At 43.6% G+C, this 19,702-nt stretch overlaps 2 protein-coding genes across 4 annotated transcripts in view; one reads left to right on the forward strand and one right to left on the reverse strand.

Annotated features, from left to right (window-relative positions):
• The first annotated feature begins 2,389 nt into the window (after nucleotides 1–2,389).
• On the forward strand, nucleotides 2,390–12,042 carry LOC133618028 (sterile alpha motif domain-containing protein 9). Of its 3 annotated transcripts, none has more exons than XM_061978490.1 (4): nucleotides 2,390–2,448; nucleotides 7,018–7,649; nucleotides 7,983–8,259; nucleotides 8,330–12,042. In XM_061978490.1, exons 2-4 carry the CDS (start codon nucleotides 7,029–7,031, stop codon nucleotides 11,953–11,955), a joined length of 4,524 nt encoding a protein of 1,507 aa, XP_061834474.1. In that variant the 5' UTR covers nucleotides 2,390–2,448; nucleotides 7,018–7,028; the 3' UTR covers nucleotides 11,956–12,042. The 3 variants fall into 3 exon arrangements, with proteins under 3 accessions (XP_061834474.1, XP_061834475.1, XP_061834476.1); XM_061978491.1 differs by having other exon boundaries at nucleotides 2,409–2,515; XM_061978492.1 differs by lacking the exon at nucleotides 2,390–2,448 and adding an exon at nucleotides 3,051–3,060.
• A 165-nt stretch (nucleotides 12,043–12,207) lies between these two features.
• The window catches only part of frem1b (Fras1 related extracellular matrix 1b), a 35,075-nt gene continuing 27,580 nt past the window's right edge, over nucleotides 12,208–19,702 (reverse strand). The window contains exons 25-36 of the mRNA XM_061978482.1: nucleotides 15,686–16,106; nucleotides 14,548–14,749; nucleotides 14,267–14,411; nucleotides 14,056–14,185; nucleotides 13,914–13,986; nucleotides 13,587–13,736; nucleotides 13,254–13,519; nucleotides 13,142–13,186; nucleotides 12,915–13,076; nucleotides 12,729–12,847; nucleotides 12,570–12,655; nucleotides 12,208–12,485 (exon numbers count right to left, since the gene is read on the reverse strand). Of these exons, the coding sequence (XP_061834466.1) occupies nucleotides 12,313–12,485; nucleotides 12,570–12,655; nucleotides 12,729–12,847; nucleotides 12,915–13,076; nucleotides 13,142–13,186; nucleotides 13,254–13,519; nucleotides 13,587–13,736; nucleotides 13,914–13,986; nucleotides 14,056–14,185; nucleotides 14,267–14,411; nucleotides 14,548–14,749; nucleotides 15,686–16,106 (1,972 nt within the window). The 3' untranslated portion in view covers nucleotides 12,208–12,312. The remainder of the gene's footprint in view (nucleotides 12,486–12,569; nucleotides 12,656–12,728; nucleotides 12,848–12,914; nucleotides 13,077–13,141; nucleotides 13,187–13,253; nucleotides 13,520–13,586; nucleotides 13,737–13,913; nucleotides 13,987–14,055; nucleotides 14,186–14,266; nucleotides 14,412–14,547; nucleotides 14,750–15,685; nucleotides 16,107–19,702) is intronic.

Genomic DNA, 19,702 nt, shown 5'->3' on the forward strand with positions numbered 1-19,702 from the left:
GCGGTGTGCGGCTTCAGCGGTTGCGGAGGCAAAAACTCGGACATGGGAGGAGTTCGGGGAAGCCATGGAAAACGACTTCCGGACGGCTTCGAAGCGATTCTGGACCACCATCCGCCGCCTCAGGAAGGGGAAGCAGTGCACTACCAACACCGTGTATGGTGCGGATGGTGTTCTGCTGACCTCGACTGCGGAAGTGGTGGATCGGTGGAGGGAATACTTCGAAGACCTCCTCAATCCCACCAACACGTCTTCCTATGAGGAAGCAGGGCCTGGGGAATCTGTGGTGGGCTCTCCTATTTCTGGGGCTGAGGTTGCTGAGGTAGTTAAAAAGCTCCTCGGTGGCAAGGCCCCGGGGGTGGATGAGATCCGCCCAGAGTTCCTTAAGGCTCTGGATGCTGTAGGGCTGTCTTGGTTGACAAGACTCTGCAGCATCGCGTGGACATCGGGGGCAGTACCTCTGGATTGGCAGACCGGGGTGGTGGTTCCTCTCTTTAAAAAGGGGAACCGGAGGGTGTGTTCTAACTATCGTGGGATCACACTCCTCAGCCTTCCCGGTAAGGTCTATTCAGGTGTACTGGAGAGGAGGCTACGCCGGATAGTCGAACCTCGGATTCAGGAGGAACAGTGTGGTTTTCGTCCTGGTCGTGGAACTGTGGACCAGCTCTATACTCTGGGCAGGGTCCTTGAGGGTGCATGGGAGTTTGCCCAACCAGTCTACATGTGCTTTGTGGACTTGGAGAAGGCATTCGACCGTGTCCCTCGGGAAGTCCTGTGGGGAGTGCTCAGAGAGTATGGGGTTTCGGACTGTCTGATTGTGGCGGTCCGCTCCCTGTATGATCAGTGTCAGAGCTTGGTTCGCATTGCCGGCAGTAAGTCGGACACGTTTCCGGTGAGGGTTGGACTCCGCCAAGGCTGCCCTTTGTCACCGATTCTGTTCATAACTTTTATGGACAGAATTTCTAGGCGCAGTCAAGGCGTTGAGGGGATCCGGTTTGGTGGCTGCAGGATTAGGTCTCTGCTTTTTGCAGATGATGTGGTCCTGATGGCTTCATCTGGCCAGGATCTTCAGCTCTCACTGGATCGGTTCGCAGCTGAGTGTGAAGCGACTGGGATGAGAATCAGCACCTCCAAGTCCGAGTCCATGGTTCTCGCCCGGAAAAGGGTGGAGTGCCATCTCCGGGTTGGGGAGGAGATCTTGCCCCAAGTGGAGGAGTTCAAGTACCTCGGAGTCTTGTTCACGAGTGAGGGAAGAGTGGATCGTGAGATCGACAGGCGGATCGGTGCGGCGTCTTCAGTAATGCGGACGCTGTATCGATCCGTTGTGGTGAAGAAGGAGCTGAGCCGGAAGGCAAAGCTCTCAATTTACCGGTCGATCTACGTTCCCATCCTCACCTATGGTCATGAGCTTTGGGTTATGACCGAAAGGACAAGATCACGGGTACAAGCGGCCGAAATGAGTTTCCTCCGCCGGGTGGCGGGTCTCTCCCTTAGAGATAGGGTGAGAAGCTCTGTCATTCGGGGGGAGCTCAAAGTAAAGCCGCTGCTCCTCCACATCGAGAGGAGCCAGATGAGGTGGTTCGGGCATCTGGTCAGGATGCCACCCGAACGCCTCCCTAAGGAGGTGTTTAGGGCATGTCCGACCGGTAGGAGGCCACGAGGAAGACCCAGGACACGTTGGGAAGACTATGTCTCCCGGCTGGCCTGGGAACGCCTCGGGATCCCCCGGGAGGAGCTGGACGAAGTGGCTGGGGAGAGGGAAGTCTGGGCTTCCCTGCTTAAGCTGCTGCCCCCGCGACCCGACCTCGGATAAGCGGAAGAAGATGGATGGATGGATGGACATTTATAGAGGAAAACTTCCCTACTTTATTCATGGCCTCATTTAATCAAGCAAAGGTAAGTGATTTTCTATTGTTCACATTAAATTTGATGCCAAAAATGTGTTTGGCCTTGAAGAATGAGTCATGTGATGGAGGAACAATTGTTAGCATGTGGGCTGTGAGCAGGCCAAGATGGCATCCATAAACCAGCTCGGTCGATTGACTTTGCATTGAACTTGAATTCTTTATGATTACTGAGTGTGTCTCCTGAAACGCCATGCTGTAGAGTAAATGTAAATGTGCACACATCTGTCTTTGAGAGGACATTTTCAGGGAAGGAAGGTAGTGCACTGGCCTTGGTATACAAAGTGAGGACCAGCATTCAACCAATCTGCTCGGACCGTGCAAGTGAAACATGCCTCGTATCAAACATGGAGTGGACTTCACTCTGGGCCCTGTTTTCTTTCTCGGCAGTATGGAGAGCAAACATGAGCCAGTAATATAACACTCAGTTCTGAGTCACGCCCCTCTTTGGCAAGACCATACCCCTCCTTCCTTGCCCCTGTGTTGCAGGAACTTAGTGGGAAACGAAAGTGATCGTCAAGCAGGGGAGTCCTGACGACTACATGAGGTAAAGAAAATAAAACCTCAAGCTGTACATCCTACAATGCGTCAGATAATATTTTAGAAGAAAGTTGGTAAGTTGTGCTTGCATGTTAGACAAAAATATGGACTTCCTGTTAAACATACAAACTTGTTCACAGTATTTGGCAGGACGATGTTTACACTTTTTCTTGTGGCTTTATGAGCGCTTTTATACTTCCCAATTATTTAAGGGAAGCACAACTATTTGAATACTTCAAATCTAGAGTTGTTGTTGTCCACTGTTGCTAGTGTCACCATATGTGAGTTACTGTGTAGAACTGTGGGGAAATGACTACAAAAAGTATGCTTCATTCACTAACTGTGTTACAAAAGACATAATTCATAATGTTTGCTATGGGGAACATTCAAATTATTTATTGAATCAAAAATACCGAAATTCTATTGTTTGGTGCATTTGCAAAATGCTAAAATGATGTAACATCTTACCCAAGAATGCACAACAATTCTTCTCAACGAAAGAGGAGAAATATGACCTTAAAAAATGTTACTTAAAACAGTGTTCCTGAACCATAGGGCTGTGTCCCACTGTTGGGCAGCAAGCAGAGGTGGGACCAAGTCATTGTTTTGCAAGTCACAAGTAAGTCTCAAGTCTTTGCCCTCAAGTCCGAGTCAAGTCCCGAGTCAAGACAGGCAAGCCCCGAGTCAAGTCCAAAGTCAAGACTGGAAAGTCTCAAGTCAAGTCCTAAGTCCTGCATTTTGAGTTTCGAGTCCTTTCAAGTCCTTTTAACCACAGACTAATATATTAACACAGATTGTGTATGCTTTTCAAACACTGTATTTATTTATTAAAACAAGTGCATTTTAAATTGCAGGAAAGAAAAGTGTGCTGACATTGCACTTTATAATAGCACTATTAACCAGTCATTTTAAACATTAACTCATTCCTTTACAGAACAAACACATTGAAAAATAAAGTGCAAATGTACTTATTTGTACAAAAGTGTTAACATTGAAAAAACATGACATACACGTGAACATAACAAAAAAGTTGTACTTTTTATATGTCAGGGCCCTATGCTGCATTGCATTTGCAAAAGACCAAATTAGCCAAGAGTCTGTCAGTCATTTGTGCACGATGGGGGCGTAGTATGATGCCACCATGGCTGAAAACTCGCTCCACTGGAGCACTGGAGGCAGGCACTGCCAAGACTCTCATGGCCACTCGGAACAGTGAAGGAAGAGTCTTCATGTTCAATGCCCAGAACAAAAGGGGGGAGAGAGTTGTTTTGGGTTGGTGCACTACTTGTAAGTGTATCTTGTGTTTTTTATGTTGATTTAATTAAAAAAAGAGAAAAAACATTTTTTTTTTCTTGTGCGGCCCGATACCAATCGATCCACGGACCAGTACCGGGCCGCGGCCCGGTGGTTGGGGACCACTGAGGTAAACAACCAAAAGTATGTCAGAAAGCTAGCTAAAACAGTACACATATTCATAATATAGTATACATTTTAAATGACCTTTATTTGACTATTTTTGTCTTTTTTTAGGTGGCTAAAATACGCGGTGCTGCTGACCGCCGTCTAACGTTACGTGTGATATATTGACTAACGTAACCCTGCTTAAAAAAAAATCACTGAACAAAAAGTATGAATAAGGTAGTGAACTGCAACAGATTCCCGTGTTTGCAATAACGTTATAACGTTAGCAGTGAGTTTACAGCCTCACTGATTTAACTACACAGCAAATAAAAGTCACGTTACTTAGCCAATAAACGTTATCTTACATTCAAAACTTACCCTTCTTTGTGCAACTTCAAATGCCGGACGAAGTTGGAAGTTGTTGCCTCTCCATCAGTCATTTTGGAACCGCATGTGTTGCATACTGCAAACCGTTTTGTGTTGACCACCTCGTAATTTTTATACCCAAACAAAATTATTTTAGGTATCATTTTTTGTTCACTGGCGTGTGGTTTGGACATGTCTTCTTCGTTGGTTGTCCTGCAATTTGATTGGATGAATGCTGTGTGATGAAAACAAAGTAGATGTAATTTGATTGGCTGTTGTACTGAGAGCACACCAGCTGACACACGCAACGCTGATAGACAAGTACACAATGAAAAATACGGAGCGCTCCCGAATAACTTTTTCATCTTTGGGTTTTGGGGAAAGTAGCAAGTCATGTCAAGTCATGTCAATTCAAAAGGCTCAAGTCCAAGTGAAGTCACAAGTCATTGATGTTAAAGTCTAAGTCGAGTTGCAAGTCTTTTTATATTTTGTCAAGTCGAGTCTAAAGTCATCAAATTCATGACTCGAGTCTGACTCGAGTCCCAGTCATGTGACTCGAGTCCACACCTCTGGCAGCAAGTGCCACCAAAAGATATAGTTTTTTTCAGCTGTGGTCCTTACGAGCCGCAGTGGGACTCAGTTGGAATGCACTTTTTCACCACCTGTATCAGTAATGACGATCTCAAACAAACGGAAGAAGCCTGAAGCCAAAATCATAGAAAGGATTCTCAAGCTCCAAAATTATGACTGAAGTGGTGAAGCTGTATTTTCATTTGCACTTACATTTTTTTTAAAGTTAAGTTAAGAAACGTGTTTATTAATAATTGATCTATCTTAACACAACATAATTGTACAGTATGTACATGTCATTTTTGTCAGTTATTTGAGTCCCTTCTTATGCAGTATATCTGGTTAGTACTTATTTTTCTAATCAGCCTGACCTAAGCTTAAGGTTTATGTGTTCAATAAATATTAATATTTGGGATTAGCATGCTTTCATAGCATTTGATGAGATTGTAGACTATAATTAGGTTAGATTACAATTAAAATCAAGAGTAAGATTACTAATTCATTGTCAATATTTGTGTATATGTAGTGGGAAAAGTAGGGCCCGAAGGTCAAAAAGGTTGAGAACTTAAAACATTTGTATGTACGTACAACATTTAAGACATTTAGCATATCAGTGTGTGGAAGTAAATTATAAAATGGATTAAGCAAAGAAGTCAAACAAAGTTTTATTATGATTTATTATTCCATTAATATGATTAAGAAACAGTTCAAACTCAAAGTGTTTACAAAGTATAAAGAAGAAGAATCCTGATAAACATATTGAACTTTTTGAAAAAAGAAATACTTTATTTTATCTCATATTGGGAATGATAACTTATTTAACTATTTATACTTGACAACTTTTGTTTTTTTAATGTAATTAATATTTAATTTCTATATATCTATTTATAGCCCAGCTTCTTCCTACTCTTTTTTGGACATTTTGTAATGAAGTGAAAACGTGATGCGAGATAGTTTTATTTCGAACGTCCGTACAATTACAATAACACCCTAACCCAGGGGTGCTCATTACGTCGATCGCGATCTACCGGTCGATCTCGGAGGGTGTGTCAGTCGATCACCAGCCAGGCATTAAAAAAATAGTCCTAAAAATGAGCGATCATAAATCTTCACTATGACGTCACTTTCGTCACTTGATTGACATTCACGGCACCCGAGGGTCTTCTGAGATGACGCTGGCTGCTGCCAGCTCATTAAAATTACCGACTGGAAGGCGAGAAACACTTTATTTCAACAGACTCTGGCGCCGTACCTGTCGTCAAAACTCCAAAGACCGACTGCACAGTTGCACAATAAAAGCTCTGCTTCATCCTGCCTGCGCTACTAAAATAAGAGTCTCAGAAAGCTGGCGTGCACAAGCTAGCAAGCTACGGAGTTTGCCGACAATGTATTTCTTGTAAAGTGTATACAAAGGAGTACGGAAGCTGGACAAATAAGATGCCAAAAACCAACCACTTTCATGTGGTATTGGACAGAAAGGAGGACTTTTTTTCTCCTCCATTCGAAAATGCGGACGTTATCAGCACCACTGTCTGATTCCAATCAATGCAAGTCATCACAATCAGGTAATACACCAACTTATATTCTTGTCTTCATGAAAGAAAGGAATCTATATGTGTTAAACGTGCTTGTATTATCTTTAAACACCTTTAACTTGTTAACAATATTAACTATATGTGTTAAACATGCTTGTATTATCATTAAACATCTTTAACTTATTAACAATATTAACTATATGTGTTAAACATGCTTGTATTATCTTTAACCACCTTTAAGTTGTTAACAATATTAACTATATGTGTTAAACATGCTTGTTTTATCTTTAAACACCTTTAACTTGTTAACAATATTAACTATATGTGTTAAACATGCTTGCATTATCTTTAAACACCTTTAACTTGTTAACAATATTAACTATATGTATTAAACATACTTGTATTATCATTAAACACCTTTAATGTATTAACAATATTAACTATATGTGTTAAACATGCGTGAATTATCATTAAACACCTTTAACTTGTTAACAAAAACATATATTTCATAAATAAGTAAATATAAATGATATATATGAATGAGGTAGATCCCCACGACTTGATCAATTGAAAAGTAGCTCGCCTGCAGAAAAAGTGTGAGCACCCCTGCCCTAACCATAACGTTTGGCTTTTCCCTGTCAGGGGTTGCCACGGCCATATGTTATCTATTCCATCCAAACCGAATCTTGTGTGTTTGCTTCCAGGCGTTTCCACAATGAGCGGGTCCCAGTGTGAGCTACCTGCTCAGGTAGAAAAGTGGACCACAAAGGATGTCGCCCGCTGGCTGACCTCTGAGGTGCAAGTTGATCCAACTTTCGCAGACAAGTTTGAAAAAGAAGATGTGTGTGGAGAATTCCTACTGACCTTTGAGAAAAAAGAAATATTGGAGATGGGAATAAAACATGGCCCTGCAGTCAAAATTGCCAGGTACTTGGAAAGGTTGAAGAAGAAAGAAGAAAAATGTTCGGGATCGGAGTCCCGAATGCCCTGCTTTGTTGAGCAGTGGACCAAGGAGGAGGTGTACCAGTGGTTGGTGAAGAACAACAACACATTTGCAGAGCAGCTCCTGCAGGAAGACGTCTCCGGAGATTGCTTGCTTTGCTTTGGGAAGAAGGACTTCAAGGACATCGGCATCAAAACCGGCCCAGCTGTGCATATTCTGAAAAAACTGAGCGAGCTCAAAGACCAAATGGAGCCCAACATGATCTCAAACCAACAGAAAGTGGTCGTGGCTAAAACACACAAGAAAGCTGACTCTAAAAAAGTGATCCAAAGTGCAATACAGAACATTTCAGATCCCAGACCGAACTCACAGAGTAAGCTGTCTAAAGTCAAGGTAACGTTGTCTTTGATCAAAGGACTTGTCAACCACTGATTTGCTGAGAAAATAAGAGAGTAGAAATAATCTGTTCCAGAGTCTGATTGTGCCCATCATAAAACCATTATTCCCTGAATCCTATTGTTGACACTTAACGATGTTGTACAACTGTTAGACTGTACAGACTATTTTACAATGTTGTTTATGTTATTTCCTGTTCTGCGGTTATTGTCGCATGTTTCCTCTTTGTCATCACGCATACATTTTTTGCTGACATAACAAAAGCATAAAAAGGAAAAAGTAGGACTTACGTATGTAGATTTTCCTCTTGACGCTTCTTTGTCTTAACAGGACCCAGTCCAGCAGGTGGTCCACCACAGATCAATTATTCAGAACATCTTGGAGGAACTTGCAAAAGCTGACTTGAAAAAATTTCAGTACTTTTTGCCAGACAAAAAAAATGAAAAAAATGTACGGATTCCTTGGGGCAAACTAGAGGACAAGGACACGTTGGACACCGCCAAGTTACTGAGCGACCACCACGGTGACCAGGCTTTAACAGTAACACGAGATGTTCTGGTCGAAATCAGTCAATACGATCTTGCTAGCAGACTGGAAAATATCATGGGTAAGTTGTCAAACAATCTTTGTAAATGAAAAAACTCTTCCTGTTTTTAATGTTTGCACGTTGTTTTCAGTTCAGTTAGGTCAGCTGACATGCTGCTCGGAAGAGTCGGAGTTAAAGAGAGAATTCAACCAGGGAGACAAACTGAAAAATCTGCTGACGTGTGGTGGGAACTCCCTGGAGAGCTATGAGAGATTTGTGGTGGTGGCAAACAAGAGCAGTCTGGAACAAGTGCAGCACCTCCAGTTTCTAACCAAACTCCAACGGTTGTGCGTCTTGGACTTTGACCCAAACTCCAATAGACCTCACGGACTGTGTCACACCTACAAAGAGACACGAGTTGCCAATCTGCACTCCCCATCTCAGTATCAGGGCCCAATAACAACTGTGGTGAGCAGCCTCAACCTCTACGATCAGACTAGCTGGGTCTTTTGCAACGGCAGACACGACTTCGAAAGTGATGCCAACAAGGAGCTGGACTACACGACGTGGTTGAAGAAGTCTTGCAAAGATGTCGAGCAGTTGGTTGCATTTATTTGCAACCAACTTCTTTGTCATGGAAGAGGTCTCATAGTTTTCCTTCTACTCTCCCCTGTGGACACGGACAACGACCCTTTTTTTGAGACCTACAGATCTTTCCTAAAACACACAGAGGAGCAAAGCATCATCACTCTTTGTGAGTCAGCCAGTGCCTACGCCAAATGGAAGGAGCTCATTATTGAAAAGTTTCATATTGACATTGACCCGTTCTCAGTCTATGAGCTGACTCTCAGCCAGGTCAACGGGACAGTGATGGGACTGGGACCGTTTAGACAGTCGCCTGCAAAGTTGCTACCATCGTCCGACTCCAGCTCCGTTGTCCTGAAGCAGAAAGACGAAGACTTATTGACTGCTTTGGACATTTTGTGTCTGAACCAGTGTGAAAATGTTTTTGAAGACGAAAACGGTCCAAAGTTTCTAAAATTTCGAATGCAAGAGGAGGAGGAATTCTACCGAGGAGGCAAAGTGAAATGGTGGAACTTTTACTTCTGTGACAAGGATAGTAAGAAGATATTTGTCAAGCGAGACAAGTACCAAAATATTAAGGACATGATTCGCTCTCAGCACAAGTACAGCAGAAACGCTTGCGTGCTGCTGAATTTCTTCCACCATCCAGGCTGTGGCGCTAGCACATTAGCCATGCACATCTTGTGGGACCTTCGCAATGACTTTCGATGTGCGGTGCTGAAAGACACCCCGCTTCCTAAGGAGGAAGTAGCCGATCAGATTGTACATCTCATGAAGCTGGAAAGTGGAACACCGTCTCCTGTCTTGCTTTTGATGGACGATCTAAAGGAGACAGACAGTCTTCACGACCTTGTTAACTGCATCCGCAACGCAGTGGAGGACTCGACCAATGTGAACGTGGACCACTCACTTAACTGCAAAGTTGTCATCCTGAACTGTGTCCGCTCGCACAGCCCAAAAGAACAGTACAAGCGTGAAAACTCCACACAATGCCAGTACATCACCGCTTCTCTGTCGGCGCAGGAGAAGGAAGAATTTGAAAAGAAACTTGAAGAACTCCAAGAAACCCATGAAAAGCCAGAAAACTTTTACACCTTCATGATCATGAAGAGCAATTTTGACCAAAAGTACATCAAAGATCTAGCCCGCAATACGCTGAAAAACTTTGCCATCGATACAGACGACGCCAAACTCTTCGCCTTTTTGGCCTTGCTGAACACATACGTCCCGGAATCGGGAATCGCATTGTCGCTTTGTGAAGACTTTTTTGGGGTGAAAATGGCACGCCACCCGGAGGACTGTGTGTTGGACTCAATGAAGATCTACTCAAACGTCCTCATTGTTGACAGAGTGGAAGAGTGCGGAGGCTACAAAACGCTTCGTATCCTCCATCATACCATAGCAGACGCCTGCTTGGAAGAGTTGGAGGGGGGCTACTACTTGATGGCCAGTGATATCACCTTGCAGATGCTTCATTATGATCTGTTTTTCAGCAAAGGCGTGGTCAAGGACAGACTAATGGTGTCCATTGAAAGAATGTTGATTAGAAGACGCAAAAAGGTCGGTGATGAGAGAGAGCCATTTTCTCCCCTGATAGACAAAATCCACCAGCAGCAGGGCGGGAAAACTGTGCAGGAGATATTTGTAAAAGCCTCCTCCAGGTATAGTCAAAGGGCGTCTATTCCACAGGCCCTGGCACGGTATCTGTACATCAATGAGCGAGACTTCCCTGAGGCGTTGAAGTGGGCCGAGAAAGCCAAGACCATTGCGGAAAACCCGTACATAGTAGACACGATTGGACAAGTGTACAAAAGTAACCTGAGATCAAATATGGACAAAGAAAAACAAGAAATGTCTCACAATCCAGAGGACTTGGACACCAATATTTGCTTAGCCATCAATGGAATTAGAGCTTTTCAACGCGCCCAAGAGCAATCAGACAGAAATGATAATTTTCAAGTGGAGAAGCCCGATGACGAGTCAGGTGACTTCCCCCGAAAATCATACAATATTTTTGGCCATGTGGGAGTACTTGAAATGTCTTTTCTTGTCTTTGAGATATTGGCTAAGCTTCCTTTTTTCGAAGAACGTGACCCAATGAAGAAGAAGTACTTGCAGAGTTTCCTGAACAACTCCATTCCGATAAGTAGCGTTCACAAAGACGATAACCAGGTCAATGACAGATATGCAGAGATCATCAAGGATCACGAGCAGTTCCTGGTCCACCTGAAACCTGAAGTAAAAAAGAAGTTTGACTTCCTCAACTGTTACTTCACCTACACCAAAGGAAACTCAGAGTTTGACACAGTCAACCACAAGACAGTGTGTGACCACTTTAAAAAGTATGTGGATCTTTTCTGTACGGAGCCAGAGGAACTGAAAAAAGTGAAAGACGACAATCCCAAACTGAACCTTAAATTGTTAATTGAAGAACGCAAAAAGTATCTGGAGAAGACCCAAGCGGACACCTTCTCTGGAATTCTTCAATACTTGGACAGGTCTGCTGAAGAAATGGAGAAAATTGTGAATTGTTACGTTTTTTTGCAACAGACAGTCAAACAAAAACAAAACATTGAAGTGAAAATTAATTACATTTTGGCAAATGTGGTTCTTTACCTTCTCAATCCAAAGTCTAACCATGTGAAGAGCTACCAGAAGCTGTGTGATCTGCTTCTGGAGGCTCTGCAGGCTGTTGGATACCATCACACCTGTCCAGACCCGTACTACCTGGCCCTGCTCATGTTCTGGCCCACACTGTCAGAGGAAAACTCAGAAATCCGAACATACATCAATGCCATCCGCTCATCGTCCCGCAAGCACATGTCTAAATTGTTCTACAAGAGAAGCACAATTGCTCACCTGTACTTGGGAAGAGAGAATGGACTAAAGAGACTCGTGTCAAAACCCAGTCTGGATAAGAATTTCCTTACCAAGATGCCACGTGACTCTTTGGCACAACACTGGTGGAACGGAGACATCTTTAAGGAGAAAGAAATTATCAGCCGCCTGGTCCGAGTTGGCGGTACTATTGAGCAGGGAGAAGTCTTCGCCACCTACGGTAGACTGAAGATTCCTGTGCACCCTGCTCGCCGGAGCGGAAAAAGAAGCGGTTGCAGCACAGAGAAGATATCTTTTTATCTGGGATTTGCTATCAATGGGCCGCTGGCGTATGATATTCAGTATGAAAACTAGGTCTGTAAATATTTACTTTCTGTCTTATGTCTTCCTTAGGCACAAATATACTGTTTAACAAATAAAGGTGACATTGATTTTTCCAAAGGATTGTCACACTTTTCTTCTTTTTTTTACTGAACTCCAGACTCTGTTATATTCCTGAAAATGTATCCTACATGGACCCAATTAGGTCCCACCTTAAAAGTCTTGCAAATTTTCTGGAATGCACAATTTGTAGTTGATTAAGGGAGGAAAGCCAGACGACTGTAAGAGAGGATGAAGCAGTTGTTTATTGCATTTGTGACTTTTAGTACACATCCTTCAAAGTTTGATAAATGAAAGAAGAAACATGATTTAATCTAAAAACCACAATATTTAGTGCGTATTTGCTGGCGAGGAGCAGATAAATGCGTGTTGAGTTTCAGCACTGCAGTGTGTTGAGGTCCAACGTGAGGCCTGTTGAACCAGCACACACTCTGATACAATATCAGGCTTGTTTGCTGTTGGTGGCGATGTCCACTTTCCCTCACTCATACCTCCAGGTAGACCTGAGGAGCAGCAAGAAAAAAGTACAAATTAAAAGGTACAACTTTAGGTTTGACTTCTCATGAGGTCGTCAGGTCGAGACTCACTGATCCAAAATGGCTTCTTCCCGCCAAACTTCCATAGCCATGGCATATCCCGCCTGGACCGAACACTCGCCAGGCTGCTGTTAAACCTGTGAAAGGTGTGGATTTAGTGATTTGAACTTGAGTTCTTGAATTGTAAACAAAAAAAAAAGCAAAGCGTACAGGAGAGAACATGTGTGCTCGGCACTAGCCCAGCTGCTGACAGATAAGCTGGCGAGGTAACAGCGCCCCTTGTGGTGAGTCCAACCATCTTCACACCAGCTTCTAAGCGACCGTCCCGCCTGAAGAAGTAAAAAAACCCCTCAGAGACAAGGTGACATGTGTGTCCTCATAATGCCAGAAAGGTACTTTGCGCTGGCGCAGCTCTGCCTTCTGCCTGGTTCCTGCATGATCCAACTGAGGGATGTTTTCAAGGCGCCCCTGCTGCCGGACGTGGGTGTGGTGCGAGCTGCCCTGTACAGCACCCCCTGGTGCCACCTCCTCCAGCCGCAGAGGAGTCAGACTGTGGAACTGATGAAAGAGGGTCAGTTTAAGCATAGATTTTAATTCTGGTTCTGTTATCTTTTCAATCTTACCGTCCAGACTTTCTGCTCAGGTCCAGGTCCTGCTGACAGACGCACCTGAGTGCCAACACAGGTAAGATGTTTGTCCTAATGTGTTCTAAGAGGAGCTTAAATAACTTCTCACCTTAAGTCCAGTATTCCCAGCATTACCAGTGACTGTTGGCTGCCGGCCAACAGAGGGTATGTTGCCAGGGACTGCCTGGTCCTCTGGATAGTGATGGCGGTTTGGAACATCACCACGGGGAGGGTGAGGCTGGTTCTCCCACAGAAGTTCCACCTCGATATCAGTGACAGGCTCATCTTCCGTAGGTGGGGGAGGAGCATCAATGGTGGGGTGGAGCGTGGCCTTGTCTTCTTCTTCCTTGCTCAGATCGCCAGGATCACACTTTCCTGATCGCAAGTGGGAGCATTTTGAGCATGGAAACGTTCAGATCAAACATGATGGATGCTCTATCACCTCCTCTCGGATCGATGATCTCCACGCTGGCTGAGTTTCTTTGTCCTAGAACCGAATTTTTTGGATTCTTCAGAGTGACCGTGAAGGTCTCGTGGTTCTCCTCCAGTCTGTCGTCTTTCAAGTAAATGTTCCAAGTTTTGATGTTGACTCCTAGAGGGAAGCGTGTTAGCTTGTTATGGTAACAAGGCTCTGCATGCACCTTCCCAAAAGACTTATTTGACCTTGTCCCCAGACAGATGCTCTTTTATTGTTTCAGATTCACCTGAGAGGTGAATGTATATGCATATCAAACAGTGACGTCTTTCCAACAAAGTGCAGTTTTTCAACCTGGATCAAACTGGATGAGTCCGGCTGTACTGTGTGTGAAATCCTGGCCTAGTTTGGCAGTCCCGTCCTCCACCTGTGAGGATGCAGAGTGTCACTTTCAATAGGGAACACCCAAATCTTTCTTTTTTGGCGCTGTCCTGACCTGTATAGCCACATAAGCTGGCTCGCTGCTCTTTCCACTGCGTTCGATCTGGACCTGTAGCGTTCCTGCAGTCTCACAGGTCCGGTAGCAGGTAGCTGATAGCTGGACTCGGGACCAGGACAGCTCCAGTCTACAGGAGAGACTTAGTTAAATGACACCCGGCTTTCTGAATCAGTTGCTGTCCAATTCCCATATTTGACCCCAAACTGACGTTTCAGGCAGGGCTGAGTTGCCGGCCGGGTCACTGAGGCGGAACTGGAAGCTGTCGGCTGTCACCTCCATGTCAGGGGGAAGGACAAAAACCACTGAGCGATGCTCCACATCTCGCTGCGTAAAGCGACCTTTGATGTAAGCTCCTGCAAGATGGAGAGCAGGACTCTGAGATATTAACCACGTTCACTTTTTCTTTGAACAACTCCACCAGCAAGGAAGCGCCGGGACCCTGGTACGTTTTGATTGACACATGACAGGAAGTCGGACTCGTCATCTTACCTGTGAGAATGTTCTCCAGGTAGCCGAAATGCGGAGGCCTGATGACTGAAAACTGAAGCTCGTCCACCGGACTGTCGGAGTCAGCTGCCTGTAGATGTCTGGAGGTGATGAAGATGACAAATCGCCCGTCGCTCAGCTCTGCCACCTCGCTGGGACTCCCCCTGGTGGTCAGACTCGGAGGCGACCTGTCCACCTGCTCCACCTATATCAGGTGAAGTTTGGCTTATTTATTTGTCTCTCTTCTAAGTTTGGGTATACTTAAAACCGTGCTATACGTCTTTGGGATGATTTTGAAAAATATACATTCCGTGTGGTAAACTACATTTCTTTTCACTCCACAGGGCTGATTCCAAACCCCTCCTGCTGGAACCTTGAGGTAAGACCTTGTAGTGTGTATTTCGTGTTGGCCTTACTTTATGGCTATCCTTAATTTACCGTCCATCCATTTTTCACCGCTTGTCCCGTTCGGGGTCGCAAGGGTGCTGGAGCCTATCTCAGCTGCATTCGTGCGGAAGGCGGTGTACACCCTGGACAAGTCGTCATCTCATCGCAGGGCCAACACAGATAGACAGACAACATTCACACACTAGTGACCATTTAGTGTTGCCAATCAACCTATCCCCAGGTGCATGTCTTTGGAGGTGGGAGGAGGCCAGAGTAGAACCCACGCAGTCACGGGGAGAACATGCAAACTCCACACAGAAAGATCCCAAGACCGGGATTGAATCCAGAACCTTCGTGTTGTGAGGCACCTGGGGATAGTTTGATTGGCAACACTAAATGGTCCCTAGTGTGTGAATGTTGTCTGTCTATCTGTGTTGGCCCTGCGATGAGGTGGCGACTTGTCCAGGGTGTACCCCGCCTTCTGCCTGAATGCAGCTGAGATAGGCTCCAGCACCCCCCGCGACCCCGAAAGGGACAAGCGGTAGAAAATGGATGGATGGATGGAGGATGTATTCAAGTAAGAAATGTTCCTTCACTGTAATGAAGTGTGCAGTTGTGCACTGCTGCCACTAGATGTCACTGCTCACTCATATTTGAGATCAACAGTGTTCTATAGTTTTGAATCGATTTTTATTTGTAAAGACTATTGAACAAATAAATTAAGCTAAATATAGGTCTAGTGGCATTCACTCACCTGAATGATGAATGCTGCAGGCTCCTCTGTCAACTGTCCAAACTCCAGGTAACCTGGATTGTTGCCATCAGTGGGCAAGAAGTAGAACCTGTCCATCTCTGCCCGGCTGCCCCGGCTGTGCCAGTAAGCCAGGTGGCGCTGGTCCACATCCGTCTGGGTGAACCTAAGCGGGGGTGTCAGCGGGACTCCCCTGAGCATGAGGCGGCCGTAGCGGGGCGGCTCAGTGACCACGAAGCTCAGGTTTGAGGCGGCTGTGTCGGGGTCGCTGAGCTGCAGGTGGTCCGCCGTGATAGTTTCTGTGGCGCCGTCCTGCAGGCCCAAACCCGCATTGCGCTCCAGCGTTGGCGGGATTCGGTCGCCGAGCTGGATGTGTAAATGCAGACTTCCAGTTCGGGACGAGTGGCCGTTGGTGATGACGAAACTGTTGTGACAAAAGTCAAACGTTAGGACCTATCGAGATCAAGAAACGTTAACCATGCTATCAGCATGCTACGCTAATGAACTAAGCAAGGCCAAATCCACTTGATCTCTCCGAGTGAATGTGCAGATGCACTTTAAACCTCAAACCAAAGATGTCCAGAGTGTGGCACGAGGGCCCTCTTTATTTCTATTCTTGTAAACACATGTTGGAATAAATGCTTTGCACAAAGTCAATATGTTGACGTTACAGGTAAAAGCCAGTAAATTAGAATATTTAGAAAAACTTGATTTATTTCAGTAATTGCATTCAAAAGGTGTAACTTGTACATTATATTTATTCATTGCACACAGACTGATGCATTCAAATGTTTATTTCATTTAATTTTGATGATTTGAAGTGGCAACAAATGAAAATCCAAAATTCCGTGTGTCACAAAATTAGAATATTACTTAAGGCTAATACAAAAAAGGGATTTTTAGAAATGTTGGCCATCTGAAAAGTATGAAAATGAAAAATATGAGCATGTACAATACTCAATACTTGGTTGGAGCTCCTTTTGCCTCAATTACTGCGTTAATGCGGCGTGGCATGGAGTGGATGAGTTTCTGGCACTGCTCAGGTGTTATGAGAGCCCAGGTTGCTCTGATAGTGGCCTTCAACTCTTCTGCGTTTTTGGGTCTGGCATTCTGCATCTTCCTTTTCACAATACCCCACAGATTTTCTATGGGGCTAAGGTCAGGGGAGTTGGCGGGCCAATTTAGAACAGAAATACCATGGTCCGTAAACCAGGCATGGGTAGATTTTGCGCTGTGTGCAGGCGCCAAGTCCTGTTGGAACTTGAAATCTCCATCTCCATAGAGCAGGTCAGCAGCAGGAAGCATGAAGTGCTCTAAAACTTGCTGGTAGATGGCTGCGTTGACCCTGGATCTCAGGAAACAGAGTGGACCGACACCAGCAGATGACATGGCACCCCAAACCATCACCCAACCATGCAAATTTTGCATTTCCTTTGGAAATCGAGGTCCCAGAGTCTGGAGGAAGACAGGAGAGGCACAGGATCCACGTTGCCTGAAGTCTAGTGTAAAGTTTCCACCATCAGTGATGGTTTGGGGTGCCATGTCATCTGCTGGTGTCGGTCCACTCTGTTTCCTGAGATCCAGGGTCAACGCAGCCGTCTACCAGCAAGTTTTAGAGCACTTCATGCTTCCTGCTGCTGACCTGCTCTATGGAGATGGAGATTTCAAGTTCCAACAGGACTTGGCGCCTGCACACAGCGCAAAATCTACCCGTGCCTGGTTTACGGACCATGGTATTTCTGTTCTAAATTGGCCCGCCAACTCCCCTGACCTTAGCCCCATAGAAAATCTGTGGGGTATTGTGAAAAGGAAGATGCAGAATGCCAGACCCAAAAACGCAGAAGAGTTGAAGGCCACTATCAGAGCAACCTGGGCTCTCATAACACCTGAGCAGTGCCAGAAACTCATCGACTCCATGCCACGCCGCATTAACGCAGTAATTGAGGCAAAAGGAGCTCCAACCAAGTATTGAGTATTGTACATGCTCATATTTTTCATTTTCATACTTTTCAGTTGGCCAACATTTCTAAAAATCCCTTTTTTGTATTAGCCTTAAGTAATATTCTAATTTTGTGACACACGGAATTTTGGATTTTCATTTGTTGCCACTTCAAATCATCAAAATTAAATGAAATAAACATTTGAATGCATCAGTCTGTGTGCAATGAATAAATATAATGTACAAGTTACACCTTTTGAATGCAATTACTGAAATAAATCAAGTTTTTCAAAATATTCTAATTTACTGGCTTTTACCTGTGTATTCAGAGGGGGTTCTTAACCTTGGGGCCCAACTTTTCCACTACAGAGAGGCCACTCAAATATTAACACTGAACTAGTTTTTACTCTTGATTTGAATTGTATTCAATATTTATATCTAAATTACTTACAATTTACAACCTTGTCCAATGATATGAAAGCATGTGTTAATCCCAGAGAATATTATTTATTGAACACATAAACTTTAGGCTTAGGTCAGGCTGATTAGAAATAGAAGGGACTCGTACATAACTGACAAATAATACATTTACATACAATTATATTGTGATCAAATAAAATAGACTGATAATAAATGTTTCTTAACTAAACTGTCAATACAATTAAAATGCAAATAAAAAATATAGCTTCACCACTTTAGTCATAATTTTTGCGCTTAAGAAGCTTCTTCTGTTTGTTTCAGATGGTCATTACTGCCACAGGTGGTGGAAAAGTGTATTACAACTCAGCATATATTGAGCTGCACTGGAGTGGTTGTAGCGTCTATAATTTACAAAGTGTTTTGATTCATTGCCTCCTTTATCTGTCTTTCTTATACGGGCCTCACTGGAAGCTAGACTTGTTCATAAAAATGCCGTCTGCCAATAAACACAGTGTTTGCCATAAAAAAGACGCAAAGAAGAGACAAAACTTTCCTTGCGTGAAATAGCTACATAATTATTATTACTACGAGGACTTTGATTCCATTCTTGGGGTCAGCGATTCCATTCAGAATCAATTCTTCATTCAAAAGGATTCTCGGTTCAAAGTCCATACATTTGAATAACGTATAATAATATGATGAACTACGGTTGCAGATAAACAGCCATTATAAATGTTATTTTACTTAAAACTGGTTTTGTTTAATACAATTCTACCCACACATTCAATAAAGTCAAATACAAATAAGAAGTAACCAACACTTCTCTATTCTAAAGTAAATGTGTACAGCAGATATGATCATCTACATGTCAAAGTCAAGGCCCGTGGGCCAGATCCGGCCCAGGAGTGAATGATCTATGGCCCCTGGGATGATATTTCATTAGTATTAGAAGCGGCCCACAGGCCACAGCCATCTGCTGCTATTTTTGCACGCACCAATACTCCAGCAGTGTTGGCGCTAGGAATTTTCAAAGTCATAAAAATGGGGTCCCACAGTACATTTTTGGGGTCCCACTTTTTTGTAAGCTATTTAAAAACAAATGATAAATGTATGCATGATCCTGTTATATCTCACATTCTATATTGTCTTTTGGAAAAAGGTTGTCATAAACGTTACTTCATTCATTAAAAAAATAATACAAAAGAAAACCCATTTTTATGCATATGTAAATGTATTCACTTATAAACATTCATTCACTTTCTTCTTTCCGTCATGGATCTAAACTTTACTCGTTTTGTCTAAATTTGTATTGTAATATTTTCACAATGTGTTTGTTCTATTTTTGGCCAAAGTAAGACAAAGAAAACAATCTTAATTTTTTACGTTTAATGCCATGATTTTGTGCACAGATGTTCCTCCACGCGCCCCTGAGCTCAAATGAGTTTGACACCAACAATATGATTTGCCTGAGTGGCTGGACACAACAGATTAAAAAAAGAATAAATAATCCATTTTTGATTACATTCTTTTAATAGATTAAAAATCGTTACAAATAAAAACTGAATAATTCGAAAATCTTTTCTTTTGACATTCCTAATTTTTATTATATTTATTAAAGTTTAATATTTTAGTAAATATAGATACACACACACACACAGCTA

Source organism: Nerophis lumbriciformis, linkage group LG18 (genome assembly GCF_033978685.3).
Source record: "Nerophis lumbriciformis linkage group LG18, RoL_Nlum_v2.1, whole genome shotgun sequence".
Lineage (NCBI taxonomy): Eukaryota > Metazoa > Chordata > Actinopteri > Syngnathiformes > Syngnathidae > Nerophis > Nerophis lumbriciformis.

Coding starts and splice junctions, on each gene's coding strand:
- LOC133618028 (XM_061978490.1), top strand. CDS start 7,029: ATGAGCGGGTCCCAGTGTGAGCTACCTGCTCAGGTAGAAAAGTGGACC. Junction 7,650..7,982: donor GTAAGCTGTCTAAAGTCAAG/GTAACGTTGTCT, acceptor TTGTCTTAACAG/GACCCAGTCCAGCAGGTGGT. Junction 8,260..8,329: donor CAGACTGGAAAATATCATGG/GTAAGTTGTCAA, acceptor CGTTGTTTTCAG/TTCAGTTAGGTCAGCTGACA.